The sequence below is a fragment of the Lutra lutra genome, chromosome 15 (assembly GCF_902655055.1).
Source record: "Lutra lutra chromosome 15, mLutLut1.2, whole genome shotgun sequence".
Lineage (NCBI taxonomy): Eukaryota > Metazoa > Chordata > Mammalia > Carnivora > Mustelidae > Lutra > Lutra lutra.
The window spans coordinates 42,730,464-42,752,219 of NC_062292.1; the positions used below are offsets into that span (position 1 = coordinate 42,730,464).

Consider the following 21,756-nt stretch of genomic DNA (forward strand, 5'->3'; position numbering starts at 1 on the left):
CAGAGACCAGGGCTCCAACCTAGCTTGACACCAGGAATGGCATGGGCAGACACTAAGTCATATCATGTTTTGGGACTCCTGGGTGTCTCAGTGGGTTAAGCCTCTGCGGTCGGCTCAGGTCATGATCTCAGGGTCCTGGGATCGAGCCCCGCATCAGGCTCTCTGCTCGGCAAGAGAGCCAGCTTCCCCCCATCTCTGCCTGCCTCTCTGCCTACTTGTGATCTCTTTCTCTGTCAAATAAATAAATAAATAATCTTTTTTTAAAAAGTCATATGTTTTATTGACTAATATCCCTCCTCCAAGTGCACGCGCACATGCACACACACACACACACACACACACACACACACACACACCCTGTGGATCACCATTCATTCTCTGAACACTAGCAGTCTGGTGTAGACAGTATGGACCTTGGAGCCAGACTGCCTGGGTTCAAATCATGGCTTCAACATTTAGGGACTGGATAACACTTGGTAAATTGGTATTGACAGTGATGATAGTAATACCCGCCCCTGGGGCTCTTATGACATGAGCTGATGCCAAGTGCGCACACAGCGCAGAGTAAGCTCTGGGCACACGTTAGCTATTCTGATCATTACTGATGTGCCGGCTCCCTTGCCAGGATCTGGTCTTCTGCCCTGGAGACCCTCAGTCACACAGGGTGGGGAGAGGGGAAATGAGCAGTCACTGACAGCGAGTGTGGTGACACAGTGGTGGCCCAGGAGAGCACAAGCAGGAGCACTCTGCCCAGGGGTATCAGGGAGAATGTCATACAGAAGGTAATAGAAGATTTAGGCCTTGCAGGGTGAATAGAGCTCCCCAAATGGAGACTAAGGGAAGAAGGTGACATGAACCCAGGCTGGATAAAGGCCTAGAGACACGAAAACCAGGGAAACCTGATCCCACAAGTCTGGTTCCCGGGTTCTGGAAGAGCCATGGAAGGACATGCAAATGGCGGGGAAGCGGGGTCCGACTGTGGGAACCGCAGACGTCATGCTAAAACGTTTTATTCTGTTCCTCAAACATCTGAGAAACACTGCCGAATCCAATGCAAGGGAATTTCATGGTCAGGTGTGTGTCTTGGGAAAGAAACACACTCCGTGGGTCCTGGAAAAGAGATCAGAAAGTGAGTGGGCTGCAGAAACACGCCCGTGGGAGCGTTCTGTGACAACTTGCAAACACAAAGGACGACAGACTCTTCTGGTCCTTCCAGGCTCACTGGGACAGGGGCACCTACTCTGTGTCAGAACACTTCCAGGTCCAGGGCTCTGAGGAGGAATCTGGTTGGGCACAGGCCCCTGGGGAGCTGGGGACCAGGCAGAGAGGAAAAGAGGGGAGGGCAGGGATGTGGTGCAGGTCCTGAGATGACCACACACCAGAGGACAGCTGCAGCACGTGGACAGAGTGGTCCTCCCTCCTTCGGTTGAGGAGGAGAGCACTGGCAGCAGAACATTCTAGAAGACAGAACACCTCGGGGAAGGGGTTGCTGTCTGGACAGAAGGAGTTGTGAGCAAAGATGTGTAGATACAAAATAGCTTGGGGTATTCTGGGTGCTGTGAGACTGCCTCTGAGGTTGAGAAATGGGGCTGGGGAAGTACACAGCAGTCGCAGCCGGAAGCTTGGGCTACGTTCTGTGCACTGTAGTTGTCGGCCAAGGGTGTGGGCCCGAACCACTCGTGGTGACAGCCGTGAAGGATCCAGATCAGACTGAATCCGTATCTCAGAGGCTGAGGCCTCTCCATGTTTCTCAGAACTCTCAGATGACTCTGACATACGCTATGGGGTAAGAACCATCATGGGGACAGGGAGCCACCGAGGGGAAACTTGGGCACAGATCAGTGCCTTAGCAGGAGCCTGGGGGAGTGAAGAGCAGCGGGAGGGGCATGGCAGGGAGACCCGGAAGGCATCTCCAACAATGGTCCAAGCCATGGCAGGAAAGGGGCAGTAGGCACAAAAGCCATTAAGGCAATAGACCTGATGGACCTCGGGGAGCCCGTACAGAGGGTAAGGAAGACAGACATGGAGACTAACTCTCTTGTAGAGATGAGAAACTGAGTCCCGGGTCAGTGGTTCTCAACAGTTTCTCGTGTGAGGATTTCTTTCCAACATCAAAAAAAATATATTTTTTTGATGATCATTAAACCCGCATGAGTTGAAAATAGCTGATACCCAGCTGCGTAGACCTAGAGATGATCTGAAACTATTTGCAGTTTATGCATCACGAGGGCACAGAGGTACACAAACAAGAGCGTGGGAGGCAGAGCAACCTGGGTTCACATCCTGCCTCCACCATTACTAGACGTATGACCTTGAGCTCGGTAGCCGTCTGTGCCTTGGGGTCCTGCCTGTGACGTGGGCATTACAGCAGCACCTGCTGAATGGAGTTGAACAGGGAACAGAGTTGTACTCGCAGAAAAATGCCTGGCATCTGTGAGCCTTGACGAGCTTTAGCTCTCGCTGTCGCCACTGCCCAGTTTAAAGGTGATGCCAGGTGCCCGTGTGGGAGTGAGGACACCCAAGGCCATATGTGGTGGCTGCCCTGCTCCTGCCCTCCTAGACCTTGCGATGTGGGGCGTGACTGACCACACATGTCCACAGACTGGTTGTTGTCACCTGGCTGCAGCGTGTGTGCCCTCTGTGAGACGGCCTCACTGCCTGGCCCTCTTTTGCACGGAGCAGGGTGGCACTGCTGGCTTTTCAGATGATACCGGGGACCCAGAAGTTAGAGCCAGGTGTGGTGACTTGTGAAACGTGATTTTCACAACACAGAATTAAGTTCGACCGGAGTGCCAGGATGGGATGATGGCGGGGCAGCCGAGGCATCCCAGAACCTGGGAGACGACCCCTTGGAAGGCAGAATGCCATCACCACTCCCTTGAGCCTGGCTTCTCCAGCCCCTGAGGAGTGTCGGAAGCAGTGCTGACCGTGCACCCCAGGGCAGGGGGGTCGGCTTACACCTGATGATAGTACGGTGGGACTGCTCAGCCCGCCCATGAGTTGATAAGCCACAGGCAGGATCATGAATGGTGAGTAGAAAGGGATTTCAGATCCTTCTGTCCCAGTACATTTACCGCGTGGCCAACAGATACTCCATTCCTTCCTCGCCTGTCTTTGCCGCTCCTTCCCTTGGGTTGGAACCTGCGGACCAGCTCTGTGTGCCCTGCCTCAAGGGACAGAGACATGGAGACAACCTCCAAGTCCCATTGGCTTCATGTTCCACCAGACTCAGCCCTTGGGGGTGCCTGAGGATAGCTAAGTGTCTTGGCTAGAAGTCAGGGGGACAAGGAAGCTTCTGCCACTCAGAGAAGAAATGGCCCCTGCTTGGGGCCGGGTCGGGGGAGAATGTGGGGCTCTGTGGAAACTGAGGACCGGGTAGAGAGTCAGGCAGCCAGCGTATCTCCAGGAGGAAATGACAGCTCTGCAGGTTTCTGTCCTCTGCACACAGTCTTAGAAAGGGCCAGAAGCCCCACTCCCACCCCCACCCAGGGGCCTCCCAGGATGAAGGGTGGTGTGGCCAGCAGCATCCCAGGGGGGATATTAACTAGGAACCTTGTGGCGACCCCCACCCCGACACCCTCCCATTCAGGCCCTGGAGCCCCATTAACTCACCCGAGCGGCTGTCCAGTCCCAGGGGGAGGGATACCAAAGAGGACTGAGAGGAAGTTTTCCACCATGCGTGAAATGAGTGCTGAGATTCGGAAATTAAGTGAAATGGTAGGAGAAAGTTCAATTATAGAATAACTGAACTACTGAGCTGGTGGCCTGCAGGAGATCCTGGTCACCTACAGCTGAGAAAACGGAGGTTCAGAGAGGACAAGCCGGAAGCTCAAGGCCTCCAAGTTCACATGGAGAGGAGGCAGAGTCAGAACCAGACCCAGACTCGGCACTGCCTTAAAAATGGGACAGGAGGGGGCACCTGGGTGGCTCAGTGGGTTAAAGCCTCTGCCTTCAGCTCAGATCATGATCTCAGGCTCCTGGGCTCTCTGCTCAGCAGGGGGCCTGCTTCCATCTCACTCTCTGCCTGCCTCTCTGCCTATGTGTGATCTCTGTCAAATAAATAAATAAAATCTTAAAAAAGAAAAAGGGACAGGAGGACCAGACGCCCATCAAGAAGGACTGGCCAAATAAATAAGGGGCAGAGAGAGAGAGAGCCTTATATACAAGGATGGAGTGATTGTCGACATAAGCCACTAAGTAAAAATAAAAGAGCATAGTTGCTGGTACGAATCTCTGGTGTGTGCAGTAAACAAATCTAGCAAGACACAAGGAACGGCTATGCTGATTGTCTTCTGGAGGAAGCTGGGGAAGGGGGAGACAGCCAGGGGAAGTAGACTGTACAACCTTCTGTATCTTCTGGATTTTGAATTAAGACACTGTATTACCTGTTCATATTCAAAAACCACATTTTTTATAAAGCGAGTGACAGAGAATCTCCTTGTTCAACCCTCTTAAATGTGATGAAACAGACTCCCACTGAGCGTCCAGGCTGTGCCAAGCCCCTGGTGGGGGCTGTGGGTTATGCCACGATGAGCAGGACGCCACCTCCAACCACCAGGGCTCACTTACCCCAGGTAACCCCGGGCCCCCCAGGCTTGGGGTAGGGGGATAAGCGACCACTGGACTCCCACAGCTTCTCACTGTACCGCACTTGCCAGGATCCCCGGCCGCCTTATGCTGTGAGCCTCAGTGGGTGAGGGGCGAGAGTCCCTCCCAGGGCCCGCCTCTGTGTGCCCGATGACCACGGGGCAGTCTGAGCCAAAACTCCTCCGGGCCACACTGCTCCTTCCTGGCAGAGGCTGGGGTGGGGCGGTGGGGAGGTGAGGAGCCTGAGCTGCCTCCCTTCTGTATTTTGATGGAAAGACATACCCCTTCTTCTTGGGCTACGAGTTTCACTGCTTTGTAACAAAACGGCCATTGCCGTCGGGGAAAAATAAGCGGAGCCGTGAGCTCTCAGATAGTTTGAACCTGGGTGGGAGAGTGAGTGGGTCCAGAGTGGAGCGTGGCCTCCCTCCCCTGTCTCTTTCCCCGAATTGGCCCCACATCTCCCCCCACCCCCGTCAAGCTGCCCCAGCCCCCTCCTAGGAGCCAGCAGCAGCAGCAGCCAACATATCCTGATTTTCACCACCATTGTTGTCCTCATGGGAAGAGATCAATGCCTCCCTTGGGGTAAAGCTATGCCAGGTGGGGTCTCCAAGACTTGAAGAGAGGAAGCTCTTTCTGGAAGAGTCTCAGGTCAGCGTCTGGCTCTATGAAACCAGTGAACCACAAAATGTTCTCCCATCTGATGTTTCCAATGACCCTTGAGTTATCCCGCATGTGCCCTGGACAGGACATGGGTCATTGCCTTAGATCTGCTCACCAACCAGCTAGAGTAGCAGAACTGAGATGTGAGCCCAGGGTCTTGACCCCACATCTCAGGCTCTCTTCACACTCGGGCTGGAGGAGAACTCCGAGGTCACCTAGCACAACCTCACATTTTCAGATGAGGAACTGAGGCCAGAGAGGGAGAGAGGCATCTGCAAGGTCACACAGCGTGTGGAAGGCAAGGACACAGCCCCCTGTCTCCCACTCTAGAGGCGTTTTTGTCCTCTGCCGAGCAGATGAGAAAGGCAGCTTGGCTGGGAGAACCTGCCACCTTCGCCCTTACAGCATCCCCGATTTGCCCCGACTCACTTCTTTTCTCAGTTGCTGACCCTCGACCAGGGCTTATGACCTCAAACATCTCCCGGAACAGGCAGGGAAGTAATTAAGGGAGGTCATCTAGCCTGTTGACTCTATGATAAGACAGCACCAAAGGATGGTGATTGTCTTCAACTGGGACGTGCTTTCTCTGCCTAAAAGCTTCAAATCCCACTTCTGAAAATATCAATGCTTTGGGGTGACCGGTGGCTCAGTCTGTTGACTGTCAGACTCTTGGTCATGATCTCAGGGTCATGGGATCTCTGGGTCATGGGATCAAGCCCTGCTTGGGATTCCTTCCCCCTCCTTCTCCCTCTCCTCTGCACCTCCCCCAGCTCACATTCTCTCTCTAGAATAAATAAAATCTTTGAAAAAAATCAATGCTTAAAAATATTCTAGTGGGTTTTGTGGAGTGGGAGGCATGGATGGCCATGAGTTGGTGATTGTGGAAGTGTGCTGTTGGGTATATTGGGTTATTAATACTATTCTGTAATATGTATTGTGTATTGAAACTATTGTGTAATATGTAAATGCATATGTGTTTTCAATTTGCCATAATAAAAAGGTTTTTTTTTTTGCTAATGAGCTATCAAAATACATGTTGGGTTCTCAAGCCATTCTAGATCCACAGGCCACCAATTAGCAAACTCTACTCTTGAGATTCCAGAATATTCCCCTGGCCATCCACATGCTTCATTTAGATTCTCTCTGCAGAGCCTAGGACAAGGCAGAGGAGGGAGGAAGGAAGGGAGAAACACTGACTTGACGGGGCTTGGAGCCGGTCATCATCAAGGAGCACAGACTCTGGGATGTGGATGGAACCCCATGAAAATGGAAGCAAGTCACACACTCACACACACCTGCACTATCTATCTCCACCCTTCTCTCCCCCACTCACCCTCTCTGTGCCTCATGTATCTTGCTTATCTTTCTTGAACTCCCTTACCACCTGGCACCCTAAGGAAACCAAGCAAGTCTAGGGGCTGATGGGCTTGGTCTGCAGGAGGAGACATATCCCATCTGGATGAAAACCAAAATTCATGAGTAGCCTGGCACATCCAGGGCTAATGTGGGTCTAGAATTGTGCTGACTTCTAGCAAGACCTTCCCAGCAGATTGTGGAAGGCATGAGCTTTAGGGGGAAAGGGGATAGGGAGAGAAGTGTTTTTTTTTTTTTTTTTTTTCTTTCTCCATTACTTAGGCTGATTCCCGGGCACATCCTGAACATCTTCCTGGTTTCTAAAGCTCCCCCGCCACCGCCACCACCACCATTTATGATATCATCGAATCCTCCCAACCCTGGGAGGCAGGTGTCTTAGGACACAGAGCCTCCACATGATCTGGGGACCTGCCCAACACAGCACAGCTTGTAAATGGCAGAGCCCGGGGCCATGGACCTTAATGTCAGGGTTCCCTCCTCTACCCCAGATTGGAGGCGGGTGGAGGCAGCTCACTGTCACTAGACTCCATGGCTCTATCTGGGATGACAAAAAAAGTAAACACTGAGTTTTCTAAGTAGTTGCCTGGGGCAGCAGGAAGTTTTGCTGGGCACTACTTATCTGCAAATGTGTTGTGGCTTTTTAATTAAGGGAGATTGTGGGAGAGTGATGGTCTTGCTTGAAATGGTCTTCTGGGATGATGTGGAGAGGGGGCATTTGGATTTCCTCATGTACTGTGTGAGGACCATACAGCCCGGGATCTCTCCTGAGCGTGAGATTATGGAGAAATTGAAAGACGACACTGATATTGTTCACGTGAGCTAGGGACAGAGACTTCAGTTCTTACATCAAATCTTCATTCTGTCTGCCTGTGCTGTGTGACTCCCAGGCCAGACTCGTCCCTCTCTGGTCCTCAGAGCATCCCTCCGGCAGCCAAATCAAAACCATCTCCCTGGCAGTTCACTGCCCAGCAAGACCCCACTCCCTTGGAACCCTCCCAGAGGAGGTAAGAAAGGCAGGGTGGTCACTGTTCAGAGGAAATAACCCACACCCCTCACTGGTTTGGGAATGTAACACCAGGGAGATGATAGGCATCAGAAGCCCTGCAATGGTGAGGAGGAGGAATGGGACAGGCTGGGGCCGGACCCAGTTACGCAGCTCTGGCCTGTACAGAGCTTGCTTTTCATGCCTTCTTCCTCTGTTAATTTGGCTTGTTTTCCAAACGTGGGTCCAACCATCTCCCCCCAGAAGCAACAGCGGCAGAAGGAAATGTTATTAAAAACGAGTCCGTTAGTGGGCATGGTGTGTGGATGGAGTCTCTGGGAGTTTTGGCTGCCAAATAAAGACTTTATTGTTGTCATTCCTCCTTTCCCAAGCTCCTTCCCTCCCTCCCTCCCCCCCTCCTTCCTCCCTCCCTTCCCTCCTCCTTCTCCTCCCTCCCTACAATCTGCCTGTCCCTCCCCCTAACCTAACCTCCCCACCCCACTAGGATCTGGTAGAAGAAAAGTCAGGCAAACACGAGCACGAGCACGCAGGCACCACTGGGAGATCAGAACTTCTAGCTGGCTCTCTGCTGCCACAGCTCCACCGAAAGGGTTGGGGAGGAAGAGGGGGAGCCCTGCCGGGGGACTAAGCCCACAACTGAGAGGAGAGGCAGGTGCGTGCAGGTAAGCCAAGTGGGGAGATGGGGGAAAGACCCCTTCCTCCAGCAGGTTTCCTCCTATCTATTTATCTATCCCACTGATCTTGCTGATCTTGTCTCCATCTCCCCTACCTCCCTCCTTTCTTTCCTTCCTTCCTTCCTTCCTTCCTTCCTTCCTTCCTTCCTTCCTTCCTTCCTTCTTTCCTTCCTTCCTTCTTTCCCTCCTCCCATCTTGTCTCCTCTTGATGTAGGAAAGACACCTTTCAGATGAGCTCCAATAAGGCTTCCACATTTCTTCTGAGCCCTCCTCCTCTACCTTCTCTCCCTCACTCTGCCCATGTATTTGCTCCATGCAGAAGTTCAACGTTCTTGGTTCAGAGGTTTGCTGCAGCACAGGGAGTTAAGCTGAGCACAGTATTCCTACACAGCAGGTGTTTCTATGGAAACTTGACTCTAGAACCCATTTCTTCGCACCTTTCAAATATCGTCACACACCGCCACCGGGGCGCATACCCGTCACAGGGAGGCTGCATTTTCACTGCACACGCACACATAAATACACACACATGCAGTAGAAAGATGTCCTGTCCGTTCACCTCCACACTCGGCATCCCACATGCTGACCCGGAGCACAGAGACCAGCTGCCTATAGACACACGCATACACATACACATACACACACACACACACACACACCCCATCTTGTCTTTCACACTCTCACATGCTTCCCCAGCTGGAAGAGCAAAGAGAAAGTGCGTCTTTCCACTGAGATGGCAGAGCCAAAAGAAAATCCTGTGTCCTAAGCTGAGGCCGAGAGGAAGGAGATGAACCAGAGCAGGAGCTGGAAGGGGGTTTTTCATTCTTTAGAACTTAATTGGGTAGGAGGGAGAAAAAATGCCTTTACAACCCGCACAGTATCTTCCCAGTAGCTCTGCCTTTCCCTCTCTGGTCCAAACCACTTGGCTTTTGGAAAGAAAGGGAAGAAAGCAACCCAGCTTCCAAGACTTGGAGGTCCGAATTCCCAGCTCTGGGGGTAGCTCATTTGTTTTTTTTTCCTGCAGGCAGCCAGAAAATGCTTCGCTTTAAAGCAATTTCAAAATCATCAGGCAAGGGAGCCTGTGGCAGAGGGCAAGGAGACAGTAATTCCTTAATCAGTCAGGAAGGGGAAAGCTAAAGTGGGTCATTGAATGGGGCTCCTTTCCAGGTAGCCCCTCCCTCTGCGCAACTTACTCAATTCTGCCACAGCAGCAAGAGCGTGTCCCAGGGCAGGTCGGTGGGCAGATCAGGGTCGCCAAATATGTTTGATCTTCAAAATCACCTGGGGGCAAGGTGGGGGGCCCGAGAGCTTACTAAAAATATAGATGTCTGGACCCGTCACTCTAGACCTTCCAGATGGAGCTCAGGAATCTCCTGTTTAATGCTTGAGGGGTTCCTGACAGTCAGGGTTTGAGAACCTGAGTCAGGGGCCTGAGAGAGACCTGATCTGGGAATGAAGAGCCCAGGACTCAGGGCAGTGTTAGCTGGGGGGGAGAGCTGTGTGGTCTCCTGGACAAGAGCCGTCTGGTAGAGGACCTCCAGAGTGTCCCACATGGGCCACCATCTTCTGGGGCATGGGAACAAGCTCCTGGAGGAATAGGGAAGATCTGCTGTGGGCTCTCCCCTCCTTCCCTGCAAGCACTGGCAACCACATCCTAGGGAACATCCCAGAAAGTTCCCCCAAGAGAGCTCCAAAGAGCTTGTTTCCTCTCACTTGCTAATGCACCTGCCCTGGGCACTGGACTGGGCCTTTCCCCATCTGTCCTAGATCTCCTCTCCCCCTGCCCCACAGTTGTCTGTCCTGATGGGCTCAGAGCCAGGACAGGCTCTGCACTCCTCCTCCCCCTCCCCGGTGGGCAGCCCCATTTCCTGGGCAGGTGAGGGAAGACTGTCAAGGCTGGAAGGGGCAAAAAAGCCAGGTGCAAAAGGTTGGGAGGGGAAGTCAGAGATCACAGGGGGCCCCAGAGCCAGCTAAGGAGGTGAGACTGAGCCTTCCCTGGCCAGCATCCCCACAGCTGAAAAGACAGAGTGAGCCTTCCCCCCACCCCAGGTGACTGGGGGCTTCTGTGGTCTCTCCAGATAGTTGGTTCTAAGACCCATGTGTGGCGTCACAGACCCCAAAGGGAGGACGCTGCTCTGTGTAGAAGAGCTGGGGGAGATCAGTACCCACCTGTCTCTGCCTTTGGGTGGAGGGCAGGGGTGCCCTCTGGCTAAGCCAGAGGGAAAGAGACTCAGTTACTTTGAAAATACGCCCACAGCAGCTTAATGTTCACTGAGCACTCACTTTAAACACATTTGCTCATTTAATCCTCAGAACAATCTGATTGGAAGCTGTTAATACACCCACTTTACAGACGGGGACAATGGAGCTCAGCAGAGGGAGGTTTGCGCCAGTGGATCCAGCAACAGGAGACTTGCAGGGTTGGGACCCGGCTCTATGAGTGCTCAAGGCATCAGACAGATTCTTCGAGGCTTTCTTCAGGGGTGAGGGATGCAGGGGGATGGAGGCAGGACGAAGGGTACAGTGAGGCACCAGGCTGTCAGAGGACAGCCTTCTCCCCCTGCTCCATTCCTAGCCCCTCAGAATGGAAGACTTGCTCTTCTGGACTAGTGGCCTCAGGCCAAAAAAACTTCATTCTGTTTACACTTTGCCTTGTGGTAGACGCTGAGGAGACAGATGGTCTCTTCATAATAGTGTTATATTTATTTTTAGTATTTCTTTATCTGTGGTTCATTTTAAAGTCGCTTATCACACTTGATTCTGACAACAACTGGGTGAGGAATATAGGGATAGGAAAATGTGTTATCCCCGTTTTACAGGTAAGGAAACTAAGGCTGAAGACAGGGTCACGTAACTAGGTAGCGGAAGATGGGCCAAGAACCCTCCCCCCAGGTCTGGTATCCCCACTGTCCCAGGCAGCTCACCCTTACACTGACTCACCCCTCAGGAAAGGGACGGCTGCATCAATAGTGTTGAATTCATCATTGCCTCCATATCAGCCCGTTCGTTCCCTGAGGACCACATGAGCCCTACTTGGAGGGGCTCAGGCAGCCTGGAGGGAAAGACGGCCTGTCTCAACTCCTCTGCTAGCAAATGACCACCTGATTCTCCTGGCTTCCAGCCTCCTTCTGGGCTTCTGGAAGAGATAAAGGGAGCCAGACAGCTTTCAGAAGTCCGGGTGTAGAACAGAAAGAAGGGACAAAGAAAGAGGGTCACCCCAGTGTCCATGACTGTGGCTCTGGGGCCAGGGACAGCCCCTTTTCCACAGCGGGGTGACTGGCTGAGTTAAGCCATGGAGGCTTAGAGATGACCAACTAGGCAGGAAATCTGGCAAGAACAAGACTGCCAGTGAGTACGGCTGACCCTTGGAAAAGCACAGGGGTTGGGGTGCCAACCCCCACAACACAGTCAAAAATCTGCATTTAACTGTTGCTTACCCCCAAACTTAAGTACTGATAGCCTACCAGTGACCAGAGGGTTCGCAGTGGATTAACACATATTTCGTATGCTAATACTGCATTCTTAAAATAAGGTAAGCTAAAGAAAAGAAATGCGATGTGAAAAGTCATAAGGAAGAGAAAACACATTTATAGGACTGTACATACATGTACTGAAAAATGTCTGCGTGTGAGTGGACCCACGATGTTCAGACCCGTGTCGTTGAAGGGTCAATTGGAGTGTGGAGTAATCCTCCTTCAACCCCCAGGGGAGACACGCCCAACCTTCCTCCCAGCCCAGCCCCAATCCCACACTCTCCAAGTAAAGCCAATCACCCTTAAACTTGCCCGTACTGATGTGACAAACCCACGTGAACTTCAGCCCAGCCCTGCCTGGAGCCTCAGCATTGCGCTAGTCTTGGGCGTCTGAGCCTCAAATGAATGAACTCATGAGCCAGGCAGGGATGAGGGCCAGTTCCCTTTAAAAGTCAGTCTCCCTAAAGAACTGGCTCTTTTATAAATAAATAGGTGAAGAGAGGAACCCCCTGCCCCTGGTGGAGATTTTCTGCTCTACAGCATGCCTTTATGCGAGTGATCTCATTTCGTCCTCGTCCTTGCACAAATGATGAGACGGGGGAGGAGGGTCAGAGCCAGGATGCGAGCCCAGATCTCCAATACTTGGAACTGAAATTCCAGCGAGAACTCTCTCAGGAAATGTTCCCAAGCGAAAGAGTGGGTGTTGGCTTGGGCTTTGCCCCCGTGAAGCAGCAGCTCTCTTGAGCCGGTGCTGGGGCACGGAACTGCAGGTGCTGGGGCACGGGAGCCCGACCACGGAGTGGGGAGCACTGCCGGGCGGGCGAGAAGGCTGGGGCTGGGGAGGTGTGCCTACAAGAGCGCACGAAATTTAGAAATCATACCCACTCCTGACCCACCCCAAGGGTATTTATGATTGGACGGAAGGCTCTGGAAGGCAGGAGAAGAAAGTGTGACTTCGGGCTTCAGAGTCCAGGGGCCTCCACCCTGTCACACAGATTCTGCTTTCGGGGACTTGGGACCTCGCTGAGGACCGCGGGGAGCAAGGGCTGCCGTCAGGACCTCCGCCTCTGGACACTCGGGCTCCAGCAGGAAGAGGCGTTGCCCAGTGTAAAAAGCCTTAGAAATGAACTCTGTTTTCTCAAGAAAGAAGCATGGAGACACACACACACACACACACACACACACACACACACACAGTAGAGAGTGGTTGAGCCCTGGGGCTTAGAAGGGAAGCTGAGCAGAGGCAGTGTTTCTCCATGGAACAGGCACAGAGAACTTTTCCTCCGAACCCTCCTCGTGGCTCTGATTGGAGCTTGGCCAGCCTCAGAGGTTTGGAATGTAGAAAGGTCAGACAGTGGGTTGGGGGTTGGGGCCTGGGGGTGAGGGGAAGATAAGAGAAGTTCCGGAAGGGTCTGACGCAGGAGCTGGGGATGGGGAAGACTTGTGCTCACTGTGGTTGGAAGGAGCACTGTCCCTCCTAACCACGAGCACCTCGGGGACACCCGTGAGCAAAGGTCAGCTGCCCAGTCCCGGAGCCCCACAGAGGGGCCTTTGCTGGATGCTCTGGACAAGTTTTACTTGCTTAACTCAAGGTCTGATACCTGGTAGATGCTTCTGGTGACAAAGGCAGGGAAAGGAAATGGGGAAGCCCGCAGCCAGGGCTGGGGAACCTCCCTGAAGCAGCGCTTCCCATCCCGAGGGACCTCTGGCTTATCTCCGGCTCCCAGGTAATCAGAAAATAAAGAAATGCTGGAACAAATAAGGCCACAAAAATTGGGGCTTTTTAAAAATGTTTGCATTCCGCATACTAATCTTTAACCACTCCTTTAAAGGGCATATGACTGCGCTATCTTCAAGAAAATTATAGGACTTACGAAATATTAATTCATAGTTCACCAATCCTAAGTGGTGAACTCGAGTTTACAATGGTTGTCTGTTCTTTTCAGGCCTGTGGGACTGTTGGATCCTCAGCTGGAGGTAAAGCCAAGAATCTAACTGCACGGTTCTTCTTCGTGACAGGAGGCCCAGGGAAATGACCCTCGTGGACCACCTTGGAGAGGCCCACCTGGGGAGGGACCCCCTAAATGGGAGATGGAGAAGTAACAGAGGTCACAGGGCAATCTCTTCCCCCCTCCTTCCCTCTCTCCTCTCCCTCCCTCCTTTCCTCCCTTCCTCTTTCCCTCCTTCTCTCCCTCCCTCCTTCCTTCCCTCTCTCCCACTTTCCCTCATTCCCCCCTCCCTCTCATCCTCCTACCCCCCTCCTTCCCTCCTACCTACCTTCTCTCTCCTTCCCCCTCTTCTTTCTCTCCTTCCCTCCCTTCCTCCCCCTTCCTCTTTGCCTCCCTCTTTCCCTCCTGCCCTCCCTCCCATTCTCAGAGTACTGTGTAAGGACTCACACATACACACAGTGAACATGTGAACATGAACTTGGTTATGTGTGTGGTGTAGGGGTGTGTGTGTGTGTGTGTGTGTGTGCACGCGCGCACATATGACAGAGAGCGAGCAGGGTAGGCATGAATGGCATGTGTGAAAGGGGCAGGGAGACACCCTCTACCCCCTGGGGTTGTGCTCTGCCCTCTCTCACCTTCAGTGCCTCCCGAGCACCTGGGCCGGGACTAAGCCTCTGGTGAGCAGTTTCTAGCATCTTCCTTTGAGCAAAGCCAGCAAGAAGCATCCAAGGGAGGCCTGTAAGCTCATGTGGGCTCAAAGGAAATCCAGTGAGAGGCCCTGCCCAGGGGCAAAATGCCAGGGTCCAGATGCAGCTGGGGACACAACGTGGAGGCTCACCCTAGGTCAGAGAGCCTGTACCCCCCCCACCAGGCCTCCAGAAGGAGAGGGGCAGACACCACCTCCTGAGGTGGCAGCAAGGTGGGCCAGGGGAAGCAGTGTGGGAACAGAGACGACTGAAGGCCCCAGTGGGGGAGAGGGGGCAGGACAGCCAGGGGAGGTAGCTGGGGGACATGCCAGTCAGTGGGCAGCCCTGGTCCTCTCGCTGTTCTTCAAGCTTGATTCAACTCAACCCACGTGATCCCCTCTGAAGGCTCATCAGAGCCCCTGGGGAGCACAGCCCCAAAATAGCCCTTGGTGACCTATTCCGCTATGTCACGGGGGCCGGCAGGAAATTCTTCTTCATATCGTCTCAACACCAGCAGCTCCAGTGGATGTGGGGGCGGCGAGACCGAGTCAGAAGAAATGAAAGTGATTTCCCCACAGCTTTTGATCCTTGCCCTGTTTATTTTCACAGGAGCCTCCACATCTGGGAAGAAATTCTTGGTGTGCCTCTGGCTGGCAAAGAGCAGCGTTCCCTGAGCCCCGGGTGGTGGGGGGGGGGGGAGCAAGCAGGGGCGGACCCAAGACGGGAGTGTGTCTACAGCATTTTCCTTTCTTTCCAGGACCTCCACAAGCCCTGCTCTGGAGGGCAGGAGACCCCCTGCCCAGGTTTTTGTCCCGGGTTTGCTGTTCAATAGCTTCCTCACCTGGGCAAGCTGCTTCCTCCCTCCAGGACCCCCCCCCCATTTCTGTAAATTGTAGAATCTGGGTTTGAAGGGTGGATTTCAAATCATTTTTAGCAACACGGCTCTTCTTTCAAATACATGATTTGGTCAAACCTCTCTACACAGCTGATTTAAAAATACAGAGTGGCTAAGGTTGGCACAGGGGCGAGCTGGGGATGTCCCAGGGCTGCCCACTCAGTCTCCCTCCCTCGGGGGACTCCGCAGAACTGGGGGCACAGTCTGAAAACAACTGAACTGTGGGATCTCTAAGGACCCTTCCAGATGGACCGCTTAGGACCCTATGGCTCATGCCTCCTAACATCCCTCTTCTAGGAACAGGATGATTTGCTCACGCTGTAAGTGGGGAGACCAAGCACTTGAGAGGCTAAGGGTCTTCTCCAGCAAATCCCAGAGCTCCTGAGTCACAGCCGATGTGCCTTCTGCCAGGATGGCTCACCCTCACCAGAGCAGGCTAGGTCTTTGGCTGGGGGTCCTGACCCTCAAGTCCATGTTATTTTCTTACTTGCTGGGTACAGGCAGACAAAGAAATGCTTTGACAGGTGTCTCCCACAGCCCCCGGGGCCCATCCTGGCCAACTCTTGTGCCGAGACAGGGCCTCTAATTCCAGAGGTCCAGCAGGCTAATAACTTCCTGTGTCTCCTCCCTGCAGGTGCGTCACCTGGACCATGAGGTCATCCCTCTACTGGCTCCTCCCACTTCTCCTCATCTTGGCCTCGGTGGCCCAAGGCCAGCTGACAAGGCGACCAAGACCCAGGCCCAGGCCCAGACCCAGACCCAGGCCCACACCCAGCATTCCTCCGCCCCATGAGCCATCGGAGCCTACAGACCTGCCCCCTCCTCTCCCTCCAGGCCCCCCTTCTATCTTCCCTGACTGCCCCCGGGAATGCTACTGCCCCCCGGATTTCCCGTCCGCCCTCTACTGTGACAGCCGCAACCTCCGGAAGGTCCCTGTCATCCCCCCCCGCATCCATTACCTCTACCTGCAGAACAACTTCATAACGGAGCTCCCCGTGGAGTCCTTCCAGAATGCCACCGGCCTGAGGTGGATCAACCTGGATAACAACCGGATTCGCAAGATAGACCAGAAGGTTCTGGAGAAACTGCCCAGTCTGATATTCCTCTACATGGAGAAGAACCAGCTCGAAGAAGTGCCCTCGGCCCTGCCCCGGCACCTGGAGCAGTTGAGGCTCAGTCAGAACCAGATCTCCAGAATCCCACCCGGCGTCTTCAGCAAGCTGGACAGCTTGCTGCTCCTGGATCTCCAGCACAACAAGCTAAGCGACGGCGTCTTCAAGCCCGACACCTTCCAGGGCCTCAAGAACCTCATGCAGCTCAACCTGGCCCACAATATCCTGAGGAAGATGCCCCCCAAGGTGCCCACGGCCATTCACCAGCTCTACCTGGACAGCAACAGGATCGAGACCATCCCGAATGGCTACTTCAAGGGTTTCCCCAACCTTGCTTTCATTCGCCTGAACTACAACAGGCTGTCAGACCGGGGGCTCCCCAAGAACTCCTTCAACATCTCCAACCTGCTCGTGCTCCACCTGTCCCACAACAAGATCAGCAGCGTGCCCGCCATCAACAACAAGCTGGAGCACCTGTACCTCAACAACAACAGCATAGAGAGTGAGTGGGGGCGGGGCGGGGCCATGGCCATGGCCACGGCCTCAGCCAGGGAAGTGGAGGCTCTTATTGCCTCAATCCCTTCTAGGAGCTTAGGGCGAGGGGGAGGTGGGGGGTAAGAGCAAAAAAGCACCGAGTTTGGCACTGGACTTCAAATCTTTACCTTGCTACTTACTGTCTGTGTGACCTTGGACAGATATTTCCCCTCTCTGGGAAGTTTTCTCACCTGTAAAATGAGAATGGGAATAATACCTTCAGTCACAAAGTTGATATGAAGATTTAATAGGTTAATATGGACCAAGTACCCAGAATACCATGTTTGGAGGGTAACAGCTCTTCCTCCCCGTCCTTTCTCACTAGCCCCAGCTTCTCTGCCCTCCAGATCTACCGGTAAGGTAGACATGGAACGTGGTCTCGAACATTCTCGTGAAAGCAAAACAGTGACATGTTCTGAATGTCACTTCTCTGAAATGTCCTGGGCCTGTCCCCTGCACAAGCTGGCAGCTGGGAGAGGAAGCCTGAGGCTAGGTTTTGAAGAATCTTAAAAATATGTACATAGCAAGGCAGCTATGTACTCGGGGTAGGCAGCTGGGAAAGATGTGGCAGCCAGAAGAGCATGCCAGTGCGCTGGTGCTTTCTGAATTTAGCTGGAAGGCTGGACTACTTAATCACATAAGATAGCACATTTCAGGCAGAATTTGCCCAAGCTAAATCCATATAGGGTCCTGGGCTAGGGGTAAAAATTGCAGCCCGGAAGCAGAGGCTAGAAGTCCCAGCTTTTCTTCGATCAACAATGTCAGCTCTGTGCAGAGTATTGACAGAACGCTTTAAAAGCAAGAGAGGATATTATCTGGTCCTTGAACTAAACCAGGCTCCATCCACACCAGGAATGTAGCAGCAGTAGGGTTGAAGTGGATAGTGGAAAGGGCAGCACCCCTAAGAGAACATTAGGAATCCTTCGTTTCCAAGCGAGAGAATGAGAGGGAGATTGTTGAATTTCTAGAATCTTGAAACAAATGAACAGGTTCATTCACTCATCTGGGATAATTACGGGAAGTAGGGGAGGGCTTTTTTTGAAGCTTGCAAAAAACAAATTCAGGAAAAGGGGAAACTGTTTAATTTTATCCTGCAGGTCGTAAACTGATGGAATGTGTTACCCCAAAAGCTAGATAGGCCAAAAATCCAGGCAGAATGGCCAGCAGTCTCTCTCGGGGTGTGGAAGGGCAGGCTGCTAGGGGACATCCAGCCCTTGGAGGCCAAAGTCAGAAAAATCACACTCCCTCCACCTGTCTCCTCTATGCCCAGCCCATCTCCAGTGTCACCAACGGACAGAGAGGGTGGAGCCCAGCCCTAGGTCAGTGTGATAGCCATGTTCTCAGCAATGACTTCATGCTGCTTCCGGCCCTGTCCTTGACCGTCTGCACAATGCCTTTGCCAATATCCTCTAATCTGGAGTGACGGAGCAGGTACCACTCTCACCACTTCACAGATTTGGGAACTGTCAGGGTGGTAGGTCATAGTCCAAAGTCACAGTGGTCATGCGAAAAAAAAAATCCACTGATTTTCTGCTACTCCAATGATGAAGAGAGAGGAAGAAGGAGACCAAGTAGAAGACGAGCGTCACTAACAACAACGCTGACCCTACAGATGATGAAAGAAGCAAGATTTAGGGGAAGAAGAAACTCATCCAGAAGATGACAAACCTGCTGTCACCTCACCAGAGGCAAAGGAGACAGTGGAATCTTGTTTTCCATTTGAAAGCCTACCACGGCTGACCTGTCCAGCTTATCTCCCTAGGATATCTCTCTGTGCTAGTTACTACTCCCGGATTCTACCATGACCTTCGCTGCCTCTACAACTTCCTTCAAATCGGGAGGTCACTCTAGCAGAACCCCATCCCCCACGTCTCCACCCGCTGTGGTCCCACCCATCTCTGAAAGTCCAGCTCCCTGCTGACTTCCTCCTCGACTCTACTGAGTGGATTTCCAACAACAATGGTTGATTGGTTCTGACTTAATTGATTCTAAAGTAAAGTGAGCCTGGGAGTGGGTAGGGTTGACTCACCCTTGGTCACACATTCTCAAGGTCAGCCAATTCCAGAGAAGAGCACTCCAGTTCTTATCCTCAGCAGCCCACCCCATTCTCCTTCCTCATCTTTGCCTCCAGCCTTGTCTGTCCCTATCCCCCCACCCACGTACCTGCTGACTTCTTCCTTCTTTCTCCACAGAGATCAATGGGACCCAGATTTGCCCCAACAATCTAGTTGCCTTCCATGACTTCTCCTCCGATCTGGAGAACGTGCCACACCTCCGCTACCTGCGGCTGGACGGGAACCATCTGAAGCCACCCATCCCACTGGACCTCATGATGTGCTTCCGTCTGCTGCAGTCCGTGGTTATTTAGGCCTTACTCTGCCCCCTGGATTGCCTCTGACCGCACTTGAATGCTGGTGACCCCGGTGCCTGTGCCCACCATTCATGTCCTCTATCCTCCTTTCTCATTCCCAGCTTTGCCTTTCTTCTCCCACCTTCCCGAGGCAAGGACTAGCCACGTGCTCTGCTGCTCCTGAGGCTTTTAGAGCAAGACTTCTAAGGGCTTGATTTGGTTCACCCAGCTCAAGGACACCCACTGCACACCCGCACTTCTGGCCCGAGCAGCACAGAGCTGTGCCCAAAGACAACCTCTTCTCTCCTCCTCCTCTACCCTGACACTCCTGGGTAAGTCGGGACCATGGGCTAACATCTGGAACTTGGTCCCGGCCGAAGCAAGCAGAAGGTGGTCAGAACAGCCCAGAGGTGAGGTTTGGAAAGTCCTGCTGGAGACTCCAACATCATGGGCAGCTCTGGCCCCGACAGACCCCTTAGCCACGGATCCTGCCTTCCAGAAATGCTGCTCTGCCGCCCTGTTCGCTGGCACCAGACGTTGTGCTGGCTCTTTACCAGCCCGTGTTCTCCAGCAAAGACGTGCAAAGGAAGGGCTGAAAGAGGGTGGAGGGTCAGGGTTCCCACAAGGGCCTGCCTCCGGCAGTTTCTTCACAGGACGGGCTCCGGCCCTTCTCAGCACACGCCCTCCTGGCTGGGCCTCTATCTCAAGAGTAAGAGCAGGGAGTCAAGGAGAATAGTTCCAGGAACTTGGAATCAGCTAGTGGGAGAGGGGTGGGAGTCAGAGCCCCTGGGTGGGGCCCCTGTGGGTACGGATGGGGCCTGCAGCCCCCTTGCCGGTCTGATGCCCTGGGCCCCTCGGGTGTCCATAGGGTCTGGTGCCACCAGCCCCACCCCACCATCTGTTCTCAATCAGTGTGATGGCCCAATCCTGTCCAAAGCCCGGAAGCAGTTCGAGAAAGTGTTCTGGAAAGGGCGGAGCCCCGGAAATCTCCCAGAAGCACAGATGGACTTCCCCATGCTAAGGCAGGCACATCAGTGACACCTGGTGGCTGGTGCAGGTCCCAGCTGGCTCCTATCTTCCTCACCTCTCTTTGGGTTGGTTGTACAAGGTCAAGGAGCTGGCCTCAGGTTCCAACTTGAAAAGCCATGGGCCGTGTGCACAGTTGCTCCTCTGGGATGTAAAGGATGCAAAGTGACAGAGGCCTTGAGGCCAGGGACTGATGTCCACCATGAGTGAGCACAAGTGGGAACCTTCAGGAACCCAGGTGAGGATGTGGTTTGTTCCTGTTTGCTGTCTGACCTTGCGGGTCCCTTCTGCCCACAGCCCTTGCGTCTAGAAGCTAAGGGGGTAGATAAGATGCCCCGACTAGGTCCCTCCAACATTCACGGTCTAGTCCGAGGCTCCACTCTTTAAACCGTGCTCTGGTTATCTCTTATCCCAGCCTCTCGCAGTAATTTATTCCCTATATGGACTGTCCCTACCCCCTTGAAAATCCCCTCCCCTCTGCCTGGGCCAGGTGAGTGGCTTGGCTGGCCTCCAAGCAGAGCCTGGGCCCCACAGGGCTTACTCACCTTCCCCTTCTCCTTCATTCCTCTAGTAGACGCTGCCCTTCCACAGCTCTCTAGTGTGTACTGCGGTGGGGGGCGGGAGGGGAGTGGGGGAAGGGAGTGGAAGTTCTAGAAACAAGTAGGACAACATGCCCAGCCTCATTAGGCTGAGAAAAGTTCCAGAGATTTTTTAACAAATTGGATTAAGCTAGGTCCCTAACTTCAAGAAATTCCCATTATAGTCTATCTCACCTTTCTCTTTAGCTCATTTACAGAATACAGGGCCCACTTCCTCTTAGCCTCCTTCCCTCATTCTCCCATATAACTGCTCCGTCTTTCCTAGCTGCGGCTGGTTTCTCCAAGGCTCCTGCTTAAAGTCAATATATTACCGTGGCTGTAAGCAACCCGGTGCTAAGGCCTGGATAAGACCCGCTTCTGCCCTGCCCTCACCCCTCACAACATCTGCCCCTCGGAGGAGGCCCTCAGGGGAGCATGGTGCCTGTGGTCCCCCTGGGGACAGGGGACATTTCGGCTCATGCAAACCTAAACTTTTGTTTCAGCAGCAAAACCATCCCCATCATCCCATCAACCCCATGTAGATGGAGTCTCTTTCCTCCATTGCTCCCAGCAGCTGTAAGCTAGAGGGGATTTGGGTGAAATTGCCTTTAAGCGATACCCCACCCCCACCCCAACACACACACACACACACACACACACACACACACACACACACACAATGTGCTGACCTCCCTCGGATTTCAGGAAGCCCCTCCTCCATACACAAGTTCATTCTTCCAGTGCCACCGACACCTACGTATACAGGTGTGTGAGTAGATGTGTGGGTTACTCTACATATATCTGTTCCTTCTTCAAAACCATGATAACCTTGTGAAACAACTTTTACACTCCAAC

The 21,756-nt window shown here is 53.2% G+C and overlaps 1 protein-coding gene across 4 annotated transcripts; it reads left to right on the forward strand.

Moving 5' to 3' along the window:
• Positions 1-8,097: 8,097 nt before the first annotated feature.
• On the forward strand, positions 8,098-21,548 carry PRELP (proline and arginine rich end leucine rich repeat protein). 4 transcript variants are annotated; one of them, XM_047705090.1, is made up of 4 exons: positions 8,114-8,286; positions 13,718-13,748; positions 15,936-16,915; positions 19,140-21,548. In XM_047705090.1, the coding sequence occupies exons 3-4, from the start codon at positions 15,952-15,954 to the stop codon at positions 19,313-19,315; spliced, it is 1,140 nt and encodes a 379-aa protein (XP_047561046.1). In that variant the 5' UTR covers positions 8,114-8,286; positions 13,718-13,748; positions 15,936-15,951; the 3' UTR covers positions 19,316-21,548. The 4 variants fall into 4 exon arrangements, with proteins under 4 accessions (XP_047561047.1, XP_047561046.1, XP_047561048.1 ...); XM_047705092.1 differs by having other exon boundaries at positions 8,114-8,276; XM_047705091.1 differs by lacking the exon at positions 13,718-13,748 and having other exon boundaries at positions 8,098-8,276.
• The last annotated feature ends 208 nt before the right edge of the window (positions 21,549-21,756 follow it).

Bases quoted from the DNA above. Each gene is read 5' to 3' on its own strand.
- PRELP (XM_047705091.1), top strand. From the start codon at position 15,952: ATGAGGTCATCCCTCTACTGGCTCCTCCCACTTCTCCTCATCTTGGCC. The intron at 16,916-19,139 runs GTGAGTGGGGGC...CTTTCTCCACAG, and splicing joins CAACAACAACAGCATAGAGA to AGATCAATGGGACCCAGATT.